Source organism: Gadus chalcogrammus, chromosome 2 (assembly GCF_026213295.1).
Source record: "Gadus chalcogrammus isolate NIFS_2021 chromosome 2, NIFS_Gcha_1.0, whole genome shotgun sequence".
NCBI classification, from domain to species: domain Eukaryota; kingdom Metazoa; phylum Chordata; class Actinopteri; order Gadiformes; family Gadidae; genus Gadus; species Gadus chalcogrammus.
In genome coordinates this window covers 3,301,663-3,323,453 of record NC_079413.1, presented here as the reverse complement: position 1 = coordinate 3,323,453, position 21,791 = coordinate 3,301,663, and the positions used below count along the sequence as shown (strand labels likewise).

Here is a 21,791-nt window from a genome sequence, read left to right as displayed (position 1 = left end):
AATCAAGAAATATAGACTTGACCTACTTTGCAGATGCAATAAGATGTGCACTGTGAGATGCTTCATCAAAATCACTCTGAATGATGAGGATCTTGTTGCCAACACCACAGTTTCCTCCATTTGGAGTTGTGAAGAAAAGCCTATATTGACCACACAATACAGATTATACAATTCAAAATCCTATGAAAGGATCAAGATGATCAGATAGTCACAATATATCATGTAAAAGATTGAAGGCTAAAGGTGAAAATCAATACAAACCTGATCTTCTTGAGGAAAGACTGCTCTGTTTCAAACTGCTGCAGGGATAACAGCTCCACAGCATGAGGTAACTGCTCCAGTTGTTCCAAGTCTGAGGCTGTGAGAAGCCTGGAGAAAGTAGTCACCTGCAAATATCACTTGAAATCAGCAAAAATGTGCATAGATGAGTTTATATTATAATAAATATTTCCCTTGAACAATTCTTACGTTACCTCAGTGAAGGAGGCATGCCAATGGGTATCCTGGTTCATGTGAGCAAGGATGTAGTCAGCCAAACAACTGGTATTCTGCTCTTCAAAGTACACTTGAGACAGTCTTTCACTTTCGACCTTTGGGAGCATTGTGCAATCCAGACGCACTATTGAGTCAGGTGTGGCACAGTTCAGCAGCATCAGTTCAGATGCTCGCAGTATGTCTGCTTCGGATGTTTCCAAGTCCTGCCTGCTCCTTTCAATCGCTTGAAGAATCACTGAAGCACATGTGTCCGAATGGTAGCCGATGAAGACGTCTGGTGCTTGGTACTTGTACGTCTGAGGCCCCACTGTGTGTTGTTTGCTTAGAGAAACAAACTGCTCCACCCATCTTTCCAACTTCTTCACAGTACTCTTCTGCTCCTTCTTGAGGACAGTGTGGATGTCCAGGTAGTGCTTCTCTAGCCGGTTGATGAGTGGTATTGGGAACTGCTTGTAGACAACCTCCTTTTCCTCGATGACGATGAGTCTGAAGTCCTGATGCACCCTGCATTTGACACGATGGGTTCCGAGTCCAAGGTCTACATATTTTTGTCCTCCGAGATAGACGTAGTACTGGTTAAGAGCATCATAGAGACTTTCGTAAAGGTTCTGCAAGTTCAGGAGGATAACGGTGCGCCCTGTTTCCATGCAGATCTTCACTCGGTTGATGTTGCGACATATTTGGGTGTACTCTTGATCTTTTGGGAAGCTGGAGCCAAAGATGATTTCAGGCTGATCGCTTTCTGAGAAGAAGGTCTGCTGCAAGATCTGCAGGGCAGCGTAATTCTTAGTCAGAACCAGCAAGTATCTGCACTCTTCCTGTCCGCTCGCCAAAATGTTCTGTCTCACAAGCTCAGTCACGTCAATGCTCTCAAGATTGGGTGCGATTTTAAGCCTACCAGTGAAAACAGAGAGTACGTTGTCGTTGTCTTTGCCACTGAAGTTCCTCAACACTGCCTCAACAATTTTCGACTCACTGGGCTTCTGTCGAGTACCTTTGGTTATTGCAAAAATCATCTTGACCAAGCTGTAGTAGTCACGAAGACCAAAGAAGCCCTTTCCTTGTTTTCGGCAGACATTCAAGTAGGCCTTGGCCAAGGGCTGGAAGAGATCACTTACCGCCCCCAGGAGCATTGCTTCAGATGAGCATATGCCTTTTGCACTCTCAAGGAGCTCTTTCAGATCAGGGTCACCGCGTGAGACAAAGATGCCTCTGTTCATCTTTGCAGGGTCTAGAGCCCAGTTGGAAATGCCGATAAAACCAACTTTCTTGTGAGGCAGTGGTTCATCATCAATGCACCCTTCCTCTAGTAAAGGATGAAGTGTTTTAAGCGGCATTTTAGGAGAGTCTTCGGCCAACCCAATTTCATCCAATACCACAACAGAAATGTACTCATTTAGGTTCTTGCCTTCTTGGAAACGACCACATTGCTTGAATGTGTTAATGATGCCCTCTGGGGTTGAATGGGGGCTACACTGGAAGGACACCAAATGGATTTGTTTCAACTTTTTGAAGAGCTCACTGTGAGCTGCTTGGCCTTGCATTGCATCTGCCACAAGAGTTTTAGAGAGAGATTTTGAACTTCCAGGTTTTCCAACCAAAAATAAGGGAATCCTAAGTTCAATGCATAGGACCATCATGAAGACATTCTCTTTGAGTGCACTGTTTTTTGCGATTGTTTCACCCATAGGCACCCCACTTAAAAGTAGATCCTGCATAAGTGAGATTTCCTGCATTACTCTGAAGGGGGTGCAGTTCATCATTGAACAGATATTCTGTCTGTATTTCTCTTTTTTTTCCAAGCAGGCATGGTAGCAGACCCCTGCAGCCATGATCAGAGACCAGAGGACAGGGTCTCGAACCGCTCTGTCTCTCTGCGGTACTTCATTCTTCAGCACCCGCTGTTTTGGCTCAAATTGTTCAAGTTCCGTGAAGAACATGGCGTGGTTCTCATAGAACCAGCTGAAGGCTTGCATGCAGCGCTCCACATCCCGCAGACTGACGAAGCTGCACTCATCTTTTTTTTTCCGCATATATCTCTGAGAAGCTGCAAGGACATCTGTGATGATCTTGATGTATTCTCCTTTGATTGCTTTGAGTCCAACTACTCTCTGCACAATCTGTTGAATGTACATTTCCTCTGTGTTGTCATTCAGTTGTCCAAAATCCCACACCAGAGGAATCATACTTGGTGGCAAGGCCTGAACTCTGTAAACTAATTGGCGGAGTGGGATGGAACCAAGCTTTTCATCCGTCTCCTCAGCTCGGACTCGATAACCAAGGCCAGCAGACTCTAGTTTTGTAATCATTTCCTCTGTGTGTTTTCGATAAGGGTTGCATGCTGCTATTATTTGCAATCCACAGTTGGGTGTCAAACTTTCACCTTTCACGGTATGGTCACAAATGATCTCCTTGATGCTGCTGATAGCCTCTGTTGTGTTTGCCTCATCAAAGAACAGGACAGAATCAAAGCCATAGTTTTCTTTGTTTGTCAAAGATATCGCTTCAGCTTCTCTGACTTTGGTGTAGATTATATCTGAACTTGTTCCTCCATGGACTTTGACCAGTTTCATGTTCTCGGTAGCCACTCCACATCTTTGCAATTCACACAGATATTTGATGAGCCTAGTCTTGCCACAACCTGTCTCACCCATAATGATGACAGGGATGCCACACCTGAATCGCATGTGGATTGCCAAAATTTTGAGGATGTTGTCAGTTGTGAGCTCATATGTTTCGTCGGGATCAAGGGGCCACTGGATTCCAAGGACATTGCAGATTCTTTCAATCTTTTCCCCTCTTGGTAGTTGATCAAAGTTGATGTTGAACGGAACTCTCTGTAACGTTAGGCCATCAAACAGCTCCTTAGTCATGATGTCTTTCTTTATTATCCTCTTGGAAGTGGGGTCGATGGCATCCACAAGGTTATTTACATTAGGCTGAAGATGGAAGCCAATGAAGGTCATGGACTCATGGTCACCGTTGAAGAAGATGTATGGGTGCGATTCTGACTCCCATCGCTTCCTGATCCGAAAAGGGGCCAAGTCCTCTTCACGGAGGCCACTCGCGTCAAACTGAAGTCTTCCAGGACTCTGGTCAGAGATGCTGAGTGATGGTGTGGCAAAGTCCTTCGCCATTAGAATCATGAAGTCAACAACGAAGCTCTTGAATCCTTTCAGAGTGTCACCAACTAAATCGAAGTCACAAAAAACAGATGTCTCACAGTTTTTTAGCTGGAGGTTTAGAAACCAGGAAAAGTTTCTGATCTCTGCCCATGAGGGGTCCATGACGCCACAGAACATGAGGAGCATTTGAAGACACTCCACGTGTGACCCTTCAACAGCATTGTATTTGAAGGTGTCGAGATCTCCGCCGTTATGGAATTGTGTGAGGTACTGATATGGCCTTTGGAAGGCTTCACTCCTGAATTCTTCATCGTCCATCAGTGGCTCGTCAATGTTGAAGAGGGCAGGAACCTCGTTCTTCTTCACCTCTAGCATCAACACTTCTTTAGGTGGTCGGCAGAAGATGTTAGGAAACCAATCTATGAACGAGCCGTCCATAGTTTGGCTCTATACATGAAAAACAAAAGTACAAATGTGAGACTAACATAACAATAACAGGAAGATGTATGTAGCACTTTTTAAAAAACCTTACCTGACGTGAAACATTGCTGGGAAGTTTCATTGCTGATTTCAAGATTTCAACGAGATACAACTGCTTGTTGCAGCACTTCCACATCATCCCCTCAGAGTCCATCAGATAACGAAGGATCAGCAATTTAAATAGAAAGTCTTGAAGGCCTTTCCGGACCTTTGCGATGACCGTACATTAAAAAGTTTAGAAAAATAATTTGATTTAATACATTCAATTAAAGTTTATATATTTTTAAATGTAAGGCTACTTACCGATGACGTGACATCTAAATGGAAGATTGTCAAATCGCTTTTCTTGGTGCTTTCCAGCAGAGACTGAAGGATGGAATTCTCGTCAACCTTTGGTTCAATCAAGCGAATGCATTTTAACACTGATGGCTTTTTGCTCGATCGCTTCAGTTTCCCATGTAGTCTCTTCACATAGAGGGATTTACCTGAGGTGAAAGAAAGGATGTTCTTCAATATAGAGTCAGCTAAAGTATTGGCAGATATGGCGACTGCCACATAGGCACGGGTACTCACCCACGCCAGCTCTCTCCGATGACACAACTCCAACAGAGAGTCGGTCTCTGAACACAGCTGCAGCGCTGCACTCATCTGCGGGGACACGATAGTGACTGCTCAGGTAACTCTGAATCCTGGCTGTAGGCTCCTGAGGGACCATGTGCAAGCGGTATTGACTGAAGGCCGAGGGAATATATGCATGTTCACGCTCTGAGCTGCAGACCATGACTAGTCTGTAATGCTCCCTCCGTTGCAGTTTCATACGCTGGAAGAAACCCTCGACTTTGGAGCTCACGTCGTAGGTCAGAAGGTCACCGTAGAGCAGAGTGTAGATCTTTCGTCCGCTGTAGCCAGGGGTGAGACAGCGTCTCAGGAACAGCTCCACTTGTTCATAAGATGTTGAGGAGTTGCATAGTAGGACTTCGTCATAAGTGGGCAGCGCCTCATTTTCATCACTCATGTAAATGGAGAGGCAAGTGTTGAAGACCTCTTCCTGTGCGCAAACAATGAGGTTGGGATTCCCAGTAGTCAGGCCATTCGGCATTACTCTTGTTATGAACGAATTCCCTTTGCTTGGTTTGTTGGCCAGTTTTTCCAATAATTTACCGAGGCCTTTTATGTCGAGAATATGTGGAAGAAAACCCCTCATGTCCTTCATGTAACTATTCCAGAGTAAATCAAATTTTTGGGAATAATTTGTCTTTTCCATGAGAAGAACCCAGTCCCCTGGGATTGAGGAATCCCTCATCAAATTTTCTGGCACTTCAACAAAAGTGTGAAATTCAATGTCTAGGTTTGGTTCTTCTTGGTTGGTGAGGATATCGTACTGGAGTGCATGCCAGACCTCTCTCAGATCTTTTGCAGTACAATTTGGCTTGACAAAAGAGAGCATCATTAAAACCTCAACCTCCAAATCAGCCACATTTTGCGGAGATAGCTTACTGCACAGGTATACAATCTGTTCGGCTGTGTAATAGTTAAGGTAGTAATGTTGGGATCTTTGCTTGTCCACAAAGTCCTTCCAATAATTGAGGCACTTCTCAATTTTCTTGCACAACTCTGGAAGCTGAATGTCAATTTTTCCATCCACGGCAATGACATCAGACACATTGTCAAGGTTGAAGTCAATAATGATACTGGACGCTTCATTGCTGAAGCTGCAATTGATGTACGCTTCCCAGCTTCTGAATAGAGGGTTCCCTGCTGTGTACAACGCAATGAAAGCCTCGGCTAGTCGTTGGACATTGGCAAAGACCTGAGAAGAGGAATACAAATGAAAACATTTAGCGGTAGTAATAATTATTAGTACTTTACTTATAAACCTGCCCAATTTTAATTCATTAATAGCAATAAAAATGTACATGAAAATGTATTGCATCTTTCTGTGCACAGCGGAGAAAGCCAAACACATGGAGACCTGCCTCTGCAAAGTGGTCCACCTCATGCTGGCCCTGGTCTTTCCCAGACATGAGCATGAGTTTGTTCTGGAGCTCCCGTAGGTCTTCAAGCGTGTACCAGCGCATTTCCTGACCCTCGTCGTGCTCCTCTGGAATCCGCAGCTTCAAGGCCGTGTCAAGGCTCAACTGCAACAGAAGAGACACCATTTTACTGCCTCCCAAAAGGTATTGTGACGCATGTAGAGACAACCTATGCTGCCAACATGCTCCTCTAAATGACTTCCTATAAGAGGTCCTAAGGTGGGAAAAGGTTTATCAACAAGATTGGAAATTCTTAGGATAACTAATTGTGATTACGGAGCATGTTGACATTTTTTCAATTCTCCTTAAAGTATCAAAGTCTGCCGTTAGTTACGCTACCAGTGGTTTGGTTCATTAAAAAAAAATCTTTCTGGTTGTAGTACATACTGTTAAATAATATGTTTTACCAATAGCATCATAAGCCATGCAGACCAATGATAAAGCTGCTAGTGTAGGTAATGCATTCATCTTAATGCAATTATTTACCCTCTTTACGTTACGTGCACTGATCACATAGGTGCCCTTGGTGTTGATGGAGGATGCTAAAGAAAGAGAGGAGAGTTCCACTGAGCCATGACTCTCCTTCACCGTCTTAAGCCATTCCAGATGGCGTGCAGTGTCGACCTGAAACACAAAACGGCACACTTTAAGGTTTCATACATTTTTAAAATATGAAATGCAATCTATAGTGGGATGATCTTATCCTACCAGTTTCTTGGGCAAGTCACTGTCATTCTCCAAAGCTCTCCAGAGTTTCTTCAGCACATCCTTGAAGGTTTGAAACCCTGAGTCCTTCTTGAGGTCATAGAGCATTGGCGAGTAGCCAAGGACAGCATCGTGAAAGCAAGCAACGCGATCCACATCCAAGTCATTCTCTCCAGCGGAAATGGAGGCCAGGTCAACAAACACCTTCAGCTCATTGATGTCTAAAAATAATGACAAAGTTTGTTTGTTTCATCACAAATGCAAGAGTTTTCTTGATCAATACTCTTTGAATGGAGTACACTCTCAATATCAAAAACAAATATTACCTTCGAGGGCTTCCTTTACCCAATGGACAAATAGTCCTCTCTGTCCCAACTGTTGTAGACAGTGTCTGCGTGAAGAATTGATGTCCACGAGAACCATCTTGGCCTGATTCAAGTTATCGTCAATTCGATTCAGGGGTCCTTCTTTAAAGGCTACATTCGTCTAAAGAGAACAAAATAGTGTAGAACTTAATGAAATAGTTTAATTCAGAATGTTGATCATGCTGACTGACATAATGTATTTATTATTATGATTAATAATACAATCTATATTATTGTTATTAGTCATTGTTATCATACGTTATTACTATGTTACAATTACTTAATGGTTAATGCAAGCTCAATATTAATACATGCCGGCTTGTATTATCTTTAAGAGGCTTTGGAGGTCAGATGATGGTGACTTACAACTTCCAGCAATGTCTGCAGGATACTGAAGTCACCTTGAAGACCAAGTGTCTCCTTGACAAGCATGATCGCTTTAGCCGACTCCACGGCAAGATGGAGTTCGTGGTACTGCTGAATCTGCAGAGCCCTCTGCTTGATCCACTGCTTGTCATTTGAAACGTCCACTCTGCACATTATGTCAAAGTCCTTCTCAAGTTCGTTGTACTTCCCGGTGTAATCTTTGAAGAGTGTATCAACCTCCCTGAGCTTTATGCTGCCGTCCATCAGGCAACGATACATGTTTTGATACTCATCATGACAGGGCTGGAATATGTCATCATGTATCATGATCGGTGTGGCCATTATATCAGCAACACCGGTCCCCTCAGGGTCTACATATTGCCTTGCCTGTTTTTCCCAGCAACCTATGAACAAGTAGCTGTCTTTGTGGGTGTTCAGGACAACAGCCATTTCTCTGATGTCTTCGTCAAGATCGTAGTACGTCACCACACCAGCCATTGGGGGGTGGGACTGCGGGTTGAATGTGTGAACCTCCATGAAATTGTCAAGGCTCTTGGCCTCGATGCTGATCTGTTGGCTTGCTTCCAGGTTATCGATGTTAACTGTTAATGGGATTAAATGTTTTTAATTTTTAGTAAGTGGGGTGTTATTTCAAGGGCGGTGGCAAAATTATAAACAATTTATTCACGCTACACGCATACCTGTCATATGTTCTTCCAGTTTGTGGCTCATTTTCACAACGACATCGACCAGATCCTTTTCATTGTACACAGCTTTCATCTCAGCATATCTATGCCTCAACAACGTACACATTCTATCCTCGTCCTGATACTCAGGATCTTCTGCGAGACACTCTGTAAATGCAAAATTACACCTTTTTTACCAATTCTTGAAAGAATATCACTAGCACATATGCATTTTAGTCATGCTTAATGTGAAATTATTAAATTACACGGATTTCATGTTTGTAAAATATATTATAAAATATGATATAGCAATTACCGATTTTCAGCAATGCTAAGAAGGCGTGCCGTCCTTCCAAGAGGAACTTGAGTAGGTTGATCTTAATGTTTCCCTTGACCAGCTGATCGGTGATGGCTGTGAAAGTAGATATTGCTACCGCCAATCTTTCTCTAGCCTCTTCTGTGAGCTTCTCAATCAGCTTCTCATTTGCTCCTGTAAAGACAAAATATGATGCGTTTTTTGAGTCACTTTTACAGCAGTCAGTAGTACCCTTTCTCCCCACCGGGGCCCGCAGTGTACAGGGGCCGGTATGGGTCTGCATAACCACTAACTAGCTCACTGTGAATAATATCAAGTGAGATAAAAAATACTGGCCTCCAAATTGCTCTTAATGACCTATTTACATCTATGCCCCCCCCCCTAACACATTTGAGTTGATGTCCTGTTTACCATGTAGTTTGAAAACATCTTTGGCAGCCGTCCAGAGAGGATGTGTCTAAAAACCTCTTCTTCCTGATTCCTTCCTTGGCTGTCCTTTGGCCATGACTTCTGAATGATGGCCGAAATGAGTTTTCCAAAATTCAAGTTGATTTTAAATTTTGTAAACAGTGTCCCCTCCTTCTTTGCCTGTTTGTGGAAAAAAACAAAATGGCATGCATTACCTATTTTAAATATTGAATATGTATTACCACACATTTCCACTACCCATTGATAATTGCCTTATATGATACAACATGTAAACATATCAACATACAACCAAGCTAATGATATCCCTTCACCATAATCAACGATACATAGCATTGATTATCAGCTTTAAAGATGTACACGATTTTTTCTACACTGAAATGTGAAACATTATTTCTGTAAAGATTCTAAAGTCCTACCTCGCACAGTGAGGTGACCGCCTCTAAAGCACACTTCTCGATAACAGCAGCCACGTTTGGATGAGAACGACTGAGTACTTCGGTGTTTGAGCAGTAGAATTCAATCTGATCCTGTGCTGATTCCTAAAGCCATACAAACATGTTAACATTTTGGATTTCCCAATGAAAATCTAATTTGTAATAATTGTGATGGATACCTTCTGGAATGTGCCCTCCAAATCCCCTGTGAATGTCTTCCTCCAGTCCATTTTAAAATCTTCATTTTTTAAATTGAGTGAAATTATATTTTCCCACATCTGTAAATACAATTAAATCATTAGGTTATAATTAAAATGTAATAATATATCTAACAACCTCTGCTTGGAAATATTTTAAGGGGTACTCACTTGTATTTCATTCTCAGAACTATTGCCTGAGAGGAAGTTGGAATTAAGAAAGGAAGTATTCTTGAAGGTCTGACTGATCCAGTCTCTCATGATGGACATCGCTTCAAATAACAGCTCCAGGTCTTTCGCATACTGCTCGTCATTTGTCCCATCTTGAGCAACCTTTGAAAAGGATCAACATCGTCATGACATCTGAAAGCTTAGATGTTGGGACATCCAGCTGAGAGAATCAAACAAACCTGGTTCTGGTCTCGGAAGTCTTCAACCAGTGCGACGAGATTCAAGCACGCCACTGGAATATCTGTGTAGGTCCGACCAAACTGTGCATGTTTGACTCCTTTGCAGACCTTCTCCAGCAATTGCACAGCTGCTGCGACACATGCTCTGCCGTAAGCTACGCTCAAATAACTGTTATAGACAAGGAACACAGGTGGATGCCAATTAGCATCTCAGAAGTGGCAAGCTGTATATGTATGCAATGGTTTATATTTTTTATATATTATTATTTTAAAGTAAATTACCTGTACTTCTGCTCAATAAGATAATGTTGAACATGTGAGAGAATGTTGGATATATCCTGTGAAATAAAATTCAAAATCTATAAAACTATTCATAGTAGTAGGTAAAAGAATGTCTGGGAATGTGTTCCTTTTGCCTCACCTGGTGAGTGCTGTAGGTGATGTCGTGGGTCTTTATGTAAAAGATATGAAGGAAGTCCAACAGTTGGGTGTTAGTGATGACGCTGCACTCCACCAGTTGATCAAGGGGCATCAGACAAATCCAGGATCGGGCAGTCAGTGGGTCAATCTCCACTAAATGTTTATGAAGGCTCATCAGGTTTCGTAGAGCCCTAAAAATTGGAAGGGCGTATGAATATAGAAGAAAGTATATAATTTAACCTTTGAGATCATTGAGATTTTTTGCAAAACAACTTACTGTTTTTCCTGACTGTTGCAGTGCGCTGGGTTGAAAACAATACCCTCCAAACCTGTCCAAGCTGGGTCAGGCTTGGAGAGAGGTAGTGGCTGGAAAGGCTTGGAGGTACTCTGGAGGAGGTGGAGAAGAGGAAGCACCAAAATCCACCGATGTAGTCTCTCCGATTTCATGGAATTGATCAGCGATACCAGCAGATTTGGCAGACTGAACAAATTTAAAAAAAGAACAGTCATGGTTCCTGAACAATAAGTACTAACGCTGGAACACAGATTAATGCAGGAGATACTTCCTCCTATGTTATTGAAAATTAATCCATTCCCTTTAATTAAGCTAAAATGTATCCTTGAAAAGGTCAATATAATTAAATTGAAGTGTTTAGATATTAAAGAATAAGAATACCTACTCTTTAAGATGAGAGACACCTAGTGACAATTTGTCCCAATACTGGAGAAACTCTTCTTTGTTGAGCTTTGGAAAGCACAGGGCTTGGCAGAGGCGATGATGTTCTGTTCCAAGCAGTTTGATATTAAAATGGTGGCAAACATGCAGCATGATTACTGCTGCCCTCATGGGATCTTCGACGAAGGAAACCATCTTCCCATCTCTGTCTTTTTCCAACTGAGGAATCACTTTTGTGAGCATGAACTGCTTGATCAACACCCGGACCTGAGAATATTGAGCAAAGGCAAAGATATGGTCTGAATGTTAATTTACCAGTACAAACTGAGCACATATTAGAAATATATACTTGTTCTGAACAATCTAGACTTGCACGTTAGTTTAAGAGCATCAAAACACAAAAGTTTATATATTAACATTTACCCAATACTAAAAGATGCTTTAACATTTCAATCGGAAACCTTTTGATACAGCTCTTCACATTAAATAATTATATCACAAATAACCCTTGATAAAAAAAAATAAGCTACGTAGTATTTAAGTAATTTCCATACTTCTTTTTCTCCATATTCTAGAGAGTTCCACTTTTTCTGTGCATCCTCGTACACAACTGGGTTTCCATAAACGTCAAAGAACTGGTTCAGTTGGATGCGGAAATTCTTCAAGTTGATCTCATTCCAAATCCGAAGGAGGTCAAATATGGAGTCTAGCATGACGTTTCCTGCAATCCCTTTGCCTTTGACAACACCCTTCCTTTGTTCCGACCAAATAGCGTTTTTCAAGCGCTTCAACAAATTCTTGGATGGTTCTGCACAGATGATGTCATCATACTGATGCCATTCCCCTTGCACATAAAAATAAATTTCATTTTTAATTGGAAAAAGATTAAATGGCACCTCATGTAAATGTTTTTGCGAATTAACTGAGAATTGTTGCATCTCTTACCTTCCTCATTGAGGAGTCTGGGCTTCACAAACAAGCATCGATTCGTATGTTGCTCTGAATCTAACTTGTAAATGTATTCATACTCATATTTCTTCTTTTTGGCCTTGTAGACGACATATTTGTATGGTATGCTATTAGCCAAGGAGCGTTCTTTTGTTGTGACAAATTTTCCCTCAACTAAAAATCCATGCTCTCCAAGATCCCTGTGAAAAAAAATAATTGCATTGACAAAACATGGCACACAAAAGAATCCACAAAATTATGGTACAGTACTGTATTTGTACATTGTATTGTCATTGGACACTTGTATTTCTCCAGAGTTCTCTTACTTCTTATGAAAGGCTTCTTATGAACTTTGAGCCAAAAAGGGAATATCATAGAGGTAGGAGCAATAAAGTCTTACTTAGTCATATCGACCTCAGCAATGTTCTCATTCCACGTCCCAATATGTTTGCCAGCTTGGATAAATATTCGGTCGCCATCTTCGAGTTTAAAATCCACTGACAAAACCGCATGAAAGTAGATTGTGAGCCTGTCCTTCGCAGCAACTGTCATGTTTTCATTGTTTATCCTAAAAATGTAAAAAGAAAAAATGTTAATAAAATATTGACGGAGAGGATTATTTTTTTTTTTTATCTTCTAATAATTATACATTTTTTTATTACTACGATTCCTCTCTGGTTCACCTTTTAGGAGGAGGTTCAACGCGGTCCCCAGATTCTTTATTGTCCCCGGTGTTTTCGACATCATCCGGTTTTTCTTGTACGTCTCCTCCCCCAGTGGCTGACTGCTGATTCCTCGCAACTCCAACCTTAGCCTCTGCATCCACCCTCGAACCAGCCTGTAGAAGATACACAATTATGGAGTTAGTAGCATACACTCAACATTCAACAGACAATTTTTGTAACACTTATTTTCACAACTCACAATCCTGTTGCTTTAAATGCTGTTTACTACATTTAAGTCTTTTAACTGTCAATCTGATTACCTTCTTTTCCGCAGCCAGGGCTTGTTTACCAGTTGGTTTTTGCTTTTCTTTTTGGTCTTGTTGACCACCTTTCACCTGCTTCTTGGATTGGTGAGTATCATTCGCATTTTCATCCATGGATGCTTTCTGATCCCCTTTATTATCATTATTTTTGGTGTTATCTTTCTTGGTCTTCTCCCCAAGGTTCTTCTGATTGGTGGATTTTGTCCCTTTACCTTCTTGGGGTTTTGTATCCTCTCCCGAATCGGTGGAAGAAATTGAGTCCACCTGAGCTGACTTAGATGACCCAACTTGACCCGACTTGGATATCTCATCCTGAACAGACATAGGTGCCTCAGCCTGAGCTAGCTTGGATGACTGATCCTCAACAGACTTAGAGGATTCATCCTGAACAGGCTTGTATGACTTTATCCTAAAAATGTAAAAAGACAAAATGTTAATGAAATATTGAATATTTTTTCAATCTTCTAATAATTATAAATTTTTCTACTACAAAGATTCTACTCTGGTTCACCTTTTTGAAGAAGGTTCAACGCGGTCCTCAGATTCTTTATTGTCCCCGGTGTTTTCGACATCATCTGGTTTTTCTGGTACGTCTCCTCCCCCAGCAGCTGACTGCTGATTCCTCGCAACTTCAACCTTAGCCTCTGCATCCACGCTCAAACCAGCCTGTAGAAGATACACAATTATGGAGTTAGTAGCATGCACTCAATATTCAAACATTTTTGGAACACTTATTTTCACAATCCTGTTGCTTTTTAACGCTGGTTACTACATTTAAGCCTTTTAACTGTCAATCTGCTTACCTTCTTTTCCGCGGCCGGGCCTTGTTTACCAGTTGGTTTTTGCTTTCCTTTTTGGTCTTTTTGACCACCTTTCACCTGCTTCTTGGATTGATGAGTATCATTCGCATTTTCATCCATGGATAGTTTCTGATCCCCTTTATTATCATTCTTTTTGGCATTATCTTTCTTGGTCTTCTCCCCAAGGTTCTTCTGATTGGTGGATTTTGTCCCTTTACCTTCTTGGGGTTTCGTATCCTCTCCCGAATTGGTGGAAGAAATTGAGTCTACCTGAGCTGACTTAGATGACCCAACTTGACCCGACTTGGATGCCTCATCCTGAACAGACATAGGTGCCTCAGCCTGAGCTAGCTTGGATGACTGATCCTCAACAGACTTAGAGGATTCATCCTGAACAGGCTTGGATAACTTAATCCTAAAAATGTAAAAAGACAAAATGTTAATGAAATAATGAATATTTTTTCAATCTTCTAATAATTATAAATTTTTCTACTACTAAGATTCTACTCTGGTTCACCTTTTTGGAGGAAGTTCAACGTCCTCCGCAGATTCTGGATTTTCCCCGGTCCTTTCAATATCATCAGGGTTTTCTTGTGCCTCATCCTGAGCTGACTTGGATGACTCATGCTGAGCTGACTTGGATGCCTCATCCGGAATAGACTTCGATGACTCAGCCTGAACTGACTTGGATGACTCTTCCTGAACTGACTTGGATGACTCATCCTGAACTGACTTGGATGACTCATCCTGAACTGACTTGGATGACTCAGCCTGAACTGACTTGGATGACTCAGCCTGAACTGACTTGGATGACTCATCCTGAACTGACTTGGATGACTCATCCTGAACTGACTGGTTTTCCTCAGCCTGAGTAGTTTTTGGTACAGTTCTGCCCTCAGGTAGTTTTGTACCGTAAGCTTTCAATGAATTAGGCTGGCTCTCTGTCGAGGAATTGGCATCAATGAGTGGGCCTGGAATATCATCCACTTCGTTGGCATTACAATCTCTTTGAGAAGATTCTTCCTGTATATTTGGCAGGTTGTTATCCAACAGGTCTGAGGCCAAAGATTCTTCGTTTAATGACATAGGTTCATCATTCTTCTTTCTGTCCCTTTTCTTCTTCTTTTTCTATCAAGAACAGCATGTAACATAACTTTAGCATGCATACACTCACAATAACACATATGGGACTATATATATGTACGTATATAGGGCTGGGCGATATATCGAATATATGCAATGTATCGCGAGATGTTCTCCAGGTGATGTATAAAATGCCCCTATCGCGAACATCGAATACAAATTGGCACGCAATGTTTCTTTTTGCCGCCGCCGGCATACTCGTTGTGCTTTCACGCGACGGGGCGACAAGATCTCATACAAAGTGAACAGAGGGACGCACCATGCACAGGCGAGCGCGTTCACGAGGATTTGTGGTGCGACAAATTCGCTCGAGTTGAAATATTTCAACTTTGATGCGAATTTCGCGTGATGACAGCCAATCAGCGTTCAACAGCGTGGCCACTGAGTGACATGTGTAACGTAACAGCCAACCAGCGTTCAACCGTCAAACTCGGTGCAGTGCAGTCCGGGGTGAACTGCAACATGGAGGAGAAAGTGATTGTTGCCGTTTGCGACTCCCGGAGCTCTATATAATATAATATAATATAATTGTTTATATAATATCACGGCCAAAAGCTCTGTGCGCCTCCGGATGGCCGTAGCGTGGGGAGCTCATAGGGATTGTGCTTCTCTGGGTTTGTTTAACGCACAGTGTTCCCTTCTCTCACTCCCCCCGCCCATTGCGAGTCCACGAGATTCTCATGGACGCGCGTGTGACGTAGTCTGGAAGGCGCGCTGCTGTAGGTGTGTGTACCTCCGACCAGTGAGTGAGAACAGCCAGAGAGAGAAAAAGGATGGAAACTGAGGATTTGGTTTCGAAAAAGAATAGCACTTGATCCTTCGTCGGTCAGTGTATATATAATAATTATTCAAACTGTTAATAAATAATTAACGGTTTGAATAAATGCTGTGTTCGTAAATCTAACTTGCTGTGATTTTCCTTTTCTTATGTGCAAGTTCTAAATTGTTCCAATAGAATAGCACTAATGAGTTTAAACAATATGTTGTTTCATGTAATCTACATGCAGACTTATGTTTCAGTAATACTAGAATTATTACTGACGTAACATTATGCCAGACATGGTTGAATCGAGCATTTATGATGTGCTCTAGAGGAGATTCAAAATATATCGAGATATATATCGTGTATCGAGATATAGTAAAAAAATATTGAGATATTCATTTTGGCCCATATCGCCCAGCCCTATATGTATATATACGTATATACATATATAAATATTAGTGCTGTCAGCGTTATTAACGGCGTTAACGCAAACGCGTTTTTTTCTTTGGCTCAAAACAAAGAAGCATTAGCCTGACTGCTATGTTCAAGGCAGTATGTTCATCGTTTAATTGCACTATAGGCATTTTTTTTTTATCGTCCTGTTTGAACAGTGTATGCCAATGTTGTTATAGATAAAAAAACATTTGCACAAGGCAAGCCGATGCACTTCTCCATGTTGATAAGAGCATTAAAATGAGAAAAATTAATGGAACAAAGAAATCAAGGGATATTTAGCATCAAACACTTTTTATCGTGAGTTAACTATGACATTAATGCGATTCAATATTTTAATCGCTTGACAGCACTAATATATATATATATATATATATATATACACTGTATATATACAGTGTATATATACAGTGCATATATATACATCCACACACATACACACACACTAGGTAATGATTCCTTGAGAAACTCTATAACTGTAAATCATTCATATTCTTCGCATCAGAGCCTAATTTAATCCATAAATATATACAGCGCACTTTGTTGTTTCACACAAATGATTATTATAGTTGCACAAAGCGCTTACGCTGTGTACATGTGACCTGGAGAAGCCTGGACTTGACGGCTAAGAGATCATTTCTAGCTGAAACAAGCTACATTTTGCTCAAGGAATAGTGCTCTTTAATGAAGCCAGAACATTTCTCACATGATTACTCAATGGAATAATCTGTAGCATATTAAAGGTCCCATGGCATGAAAATCTCACTTTATGACGTTTTCTAACATAAATATGAGTTCCCCTAGCCTGCCTGTAAAACGAGCTATAGGTGTTCTGCTCGCCTTTGAAAAAAGTGGCTGCAAGCTGCTCAGGGCCACACCCCCAACCACCTCCTTGACCCGCCTCTCTCCTCCTCATTTGCATTAAATCTACACACATCGAAACGTCGCATTTGGGGAAAGCTCAATGTGTGACTGGCTCGTAGTGGCTGTAATTCTGCACCATGGCTGAACATAAGAGCGATATGGAATAAATGCAAACTGATAATGCAAATACATATTAAATGAAGAAAACATGTACATACTTGCTTCGTGATGTCCCCAGTGGCGCCTTCCCCCGAATAGACGAGCTGTTGGGGGGAGTCATTAGACTCAAGGCCATCCAAGGGCAGAGAAGGCTCTGGTTCTGAGGTATTTGAGAGAGAATCCCCCTCTGCAACTTGAGTCAAAAATGCAAAAGTGCCGTATTGTTAGTCTTACTGTATGTTAAAATCTGTGAGATAGATAGATAGATAGATAGATAGATAGATAGATAGATAGATAGATAGATAGATAGATAGATAGATAGATAGATAGATAGATAAGTGAATCGTTAATAGTTTACTAACCATTTGTCTGGTTCACAGGTTGGGTAGTGAGGCAATGTCCACACTTACTGCAGAAATTTGCAGTATTTTTAACAAACTTTTTACAGCTGGAACACTTCATCTTTGCATGTTAATTGCCTCTGTTGTGAGAGAACAGAGCAGAATGATTCACTTTACATTCTTAAAAAAATGAACCTTTGCCAACCCAACATGGGTTGGCATCCAGTCATGTAGAGCACAACAGAGACTAAATATATTTGCAACTATATAATGTCTAAATTCTTTATAGATATGCCTAGTTTATGTATTTCACTGCAGTCAAATCAGTAGCAGGTATGTTTTCAAGGCAACAACTTTAACCCAGGAAATAAGATTCACACAGTGCACGAGGTCACTCCACTCAACGAATGTATATTGTCTTATCCCATCGACATCTCCTTGTATCCAACACCAAATCTATACTTAATATCTATAGGTAATAATGTCCACACCTGCAAACCAGTGACGTCGCATCGCGTGCCTCGATACACTTCCTCTTTCGATTTCTCTTGCTAGGCGTCAACAAAAGTTTACTTTAATGCTTCTTAGTAGCCTGTATATTAACCCAATAAGGAAGCTATTCCCCTTATGAGCTCACTCGAGTAGAACAAATATTGAGCTTCTTCCTCGTCACAATCTAAAGCAGGCTGTATGCTCGGCTGTCTGCTTAGCTTTGCTAGCCCGATATGACATAACAGATTGTAGCTTCTTCCCTACTGCGCTTAGTTAGGAAGGTTATGCACATTAATACACAACTAGAGGACTGTACACTTCGCAATTGCTGTGCTAGGGGCCGAATGAAACGTTTAGGCCCACATACATCTCATGTAATATGTACTCCTATGCTCAACGAATGACACCACAGTCGCCTACCGATGAGGCGTCTCGACGGGGCGCCGCGGGGGCACGCGGACGACACTCTGGGGTTCGGATGAGTTGGATGTCAGCTCGTCGTCTCGATCATCTCAGGCTGTGAGGAGCTACAACGTCTCCCCCAGCCCCCCCCCGCTCCGACAGTTAATGCAGTGGTCCTTTTCAGGAGTTCAGGAGTACGTCTTGTCCACAGTCGCCACTCGCCTCTGTTTAACCTACAAGTAGTGGAGGAGAACTGGTAGAGGAGTTTTAAGTTTCGGTTTATTATGAATGGGCGTTAACCAAAGCGAGAAGACAACTGCAGTCGGACCTTCCTGGAAATGAAAGCGGGGACGGAGACGAGATGATGTCTATAATATGTGCACCCCCATGACAACTGTTCAGAAGAAAAGTGATGCAATATATTCGCGGAAAAACATTGTGTTCAGTTTGGTATTATTTCAAGTGTTTATACAATTGTGAGACAATTAAACATTACTTTTGGTTCGAATCTAGCAAATCGTATTAACAGGTTGTAGTAAAGTTGTGTAACTTATGATCATTGATTTATTCTAGGGAAATAATGCAAAATAGGCCCATTAGTCTTTAATAGTTTAGATACATATAGGAAATGGAAAACAATTGTCGTCTTACAAGTAGGCCTACACTTACTGAGTCTCTTCTATATACCAAATAAAATAAAGTTCACCTTATTTTTCAAATCTGCAGTGAAAAAACACAAAACACATCCAATCATTATAGCATATCGTAGGCCTATGAACGTTTGTAAACGTTTGATGTACCTGTAATACTCCTATAAATCCACTAGAGGCCAGTAGTACACTAAATGTTTAAACATTTCAACCCCCTCTCCAGAAAATGAGCTGCTTCAACATTTGAATCAGAAACTGAGACCAATTGGTTTTCAATCTACATTTAATCTTATTCTGTGATAGGCCTACTGCTATCATTTCACCTAAGGTCATTTATACAAAAAAGCAAACATAGTCCCACAGAAAAAAACGAATCAAAATTATTGAAGAATTAGCTGAATATTATAATATCATAATATGATCATAATATCATAGAATAACCTATGTATTTTTATATTAGTTTGGTTTAGATCAATGCTTCAGTGTGCGGGGTTGATTGCCCTTCGTGGCTGGTTGGTGTGATTGTATAGTGCATTGCCCTCTTATACAATATGCTGGTCATTTTATCCACTCAGTGCAATACCCAGCTGCTGCCATGCCAAGACAGCACACAGCATTTTTACACTGTGGTAGGATGCAAACGATGTTTTTTTCCGCCATTGGTGGAAGATTGATAACCTTTTGTGAATTTTCACAAATTCTTTAGAATATGTCTGAATTGAATTGGGACCACACCACATGCGGCAGGCATTTCACTCACACTACACCTAGCTCTAAGACAAAGGACAGGCCAATTCAAGTTTTATCAGAACCAGTGACCGATTAGTGGGAATAATTAAATAACTTGGTATATGCTAGATCGTTGATGTTAGTGTTGGTGAAGTCAATGACACACCATTAATTAGTCAAACCGGATTATGCAGAAGAGAAACACACACACACACACACACACACACACACACACGCACGCACACTCACACGCACACGCGCGCTCCCCTACCAATCTACAATCCGAACAAAATAGGCCTAATGCATCATGATCATCCTCATCTTTCTGGCAGACAGTCCTAAAAAACCCTAGGGATTCAGTTTGTAAAAAAAAAAAAAAGGAGATGCATCCACAGAGGAAGTCCCGTAGGAGGCGAGATGGATCACCCCGGTTTTTTTTGTGAGGACGAAATAAATATGAAGGCAATCACGGGCTCCCTATAAGAAGTCATCCACCACCACAAGTCACAACGAGGAGCCCTGCCCTCATACGAACATCGATCCACTCGATATGAACATCAAGGTGGTTTATGGCATCATGGTCGTCTCCATGCTGGTGTCTCGCAGTCCGTCGTACGCGTGGTACAAGCAGGTGTCCGGTCCGAGCTACTACTCGGTGGGCCGGGCGTCGGGCTTGCTGTCCGGAATCCTGAGGTCCCCTTACATAAGGAGAGCCGAGCCTGAACTGTCCGACAGCGCAGAGACGACGGAAAACGCGGTACTCTCTGAATCCAGTCGTCAGAACTTTATCCTCAAGTCCATGGTAAGCTTTCGCTTTTTAATCCGGCGTGAGAGGTGGCTGTACAGAGGGAGCTGAGAATTCAGCCCCCCTCGTGGGCGACACTGAAGTCGGGGTCTCCCCAATGTATGAATGTTTAATGCCTGTACGATTATTAAATTTGCGGTAGAAGTTATGAGCAGTAGATCGGGTGAGCAGATGGGTTTCGTGAAACGGCGTTGTGATCCGTTAATGTGTGCGCTTTCTCTCCCATCAGCCTGTCTGCATCAAAGAGGTCACGCCAAACCTGAAAAACTGCGAACTCTACGAGAAGGTCAAGGGGATTTTCAAGTGCAAGGCGGAGGTGTACCTTTCTCTGGATTCCTTGGATTGTATGGAGGACTAGTGGTTTCGTCCGGAAAACATCCATGGTGGCCTGATGTGGGTGCATGGTGCCTCACAATCTTTAACTCATCACCTCCACGGTGTAGGCCTACAAGTTACCTACTGTATGGCTCAACATTTCACAATAACCATTTGGCTTAATTTTTGTATGAAATGTATACCATTGTAAATATGTTATCCTTTACCAAATAAATCATATTGCATAAAAACCTGCCTCTTTTGAAGTGTTTATCCTATAGCACAGGCTACATTGTGACTCGATAGTGATCAACCGTTAAATATGAACACATTTAACCCAATCTGAATAGACTGGCTTCAATTTGACAAATTAAACAGCACGAAAACCCCTATATTCTTAAGTAAACGTATGTGGGCAAGGTTGAGAAAGTGTGTTGTGGTCCTTCAGTGCATCTTGTTTAAAAAAAAAAAACCTACAATAAAGCAAACGACGGATTTGGTGACCCTTGGTCAAACAAATCAGTAATTAGCTTCAACGCTGTGCAGTCAAATTGATCACAAATGTTTTCCTGATTGACATTAAAAAGACATAAAAAGCCCTTCCCCACCTTGAGCTTATAAAGCAGGATTACTACTACTTTACTCGGAGTGACCCCACACCTAATTGGCCAAATGGGGCTATTGATTAGCCGGACCAATCACAAAAATGGTCCTACTTTTACCGGTCCAACACCCTTCACAAACTGGCTTATTATTAATCAACCCGTCACTCGGTACATGAAGTTTAGGCTATCAGGGAAGA

The 21,791-nt window shown here is 41.6% G+C and overlaps 2 protein-coding genes across 2 annotated transcripts in view; one reads left to right on the top strand and one right to left on the bottom strand.

Moving 5' to 3' along the window:
* LOC130369762 (E3 ubiquitin-protein ligase rnf213-alpha-like) overlaps positions 1-18,831 on the bottom strand; it is a 34,168-nt gene extending 15,337 nt beyond the window's left edge. The window contains 34 exon segments of the mRNA XM_056575301.1: positions 27-140; positions 262-386; positions 474-4,067; positions 4,153-4,308; positions 4,404-4,585; positions 4,674-5,910; positions 6,077-6,238; positions 6,620-6,757; positions 6,842-7,059; positions 7,165-7,324; positions 7,570-8,171; positions 8,271-8,423; positions 8,572-8,745; positions 8,983-9,018; positions 9,021-9,159; positions 9,417-9,539; positions 9,614-9,712; positions 9,803-9,964; positions 10,042-10,210; positions 10,324-10,379; positions 10,463-10,652; positions 10,739-10,942; positions 11,142-11,404; positions 11,692-11,981; positions 12,083-12,285; positions 12,486-12,653; positions 12,769-12,923; positions 13,071-13,482; positions 13,585-13,739; positions 13,877-14,288; positions 14,391-15,001; positions 17,315-17,448; positions 17,618-17,736; positions 18,509-18,831. Of these exon segments, the coding sequence (XP_056431276.1) occupies positions 27-140; positions 262-386; positions 474-4,067; positions 4,153-4,308; positions 4,404-4,585; positions 4,674-5,910; positions 6,077-6,238; positions 6,620-6,757; positions 6,842-7,059; positions 7,165-7,324; positions 7,570-8,171; positions 8,271-8,423; positions 8,572-8,745; positions 8,983-9,018; positions 9,021-9,159; positions 9,417-9,539; positions 9,614-9,712; positions 9,803-9,964; positions 10,042-10,210; positions 10,324-10,379; positions 10,463-10,652; positions 10,739-10,942; positions 11,142-11,404; positions 11,692-11,981; positions 12,083-12,285; positions 12,486-12,653; positions 12,769-12,923; positions 13,071-13,482; positions 13,585-13,739; positions 13,877-14,288; positions 14,391-15,001; positions 17,315-17,448; positions 17,618-17,717 (11,096 nt within the window). The 5' untranslated portion in view covers positions 17,718-17,736; positions 18,509-18,831.
* Positions 18,832-20,257: 1,426 nt separating this feature from the next.
* Positions 20,258-21,226, top strand: LOC130370273 (neuropeptide B-like). Its single transcript, XM_056575990.1, has 2 exons — positions 20,258-20,671; positions 20,904-21,226. The coding sequence occupies exons 1-2, from the start codon at positions 20,420-20,422 to the stop codon at positions 21,030-21,032; spliced, it is 381 nt and encodes a 126-aa protein (XP_056431965.1). The 5' UTR covers positions 20,258-20,419; the 3' UTR covers positions 21,033-21,226.
* The last annotated feature ends 565 nt before the right edge of the window (positions 21,227-21,791 follow it).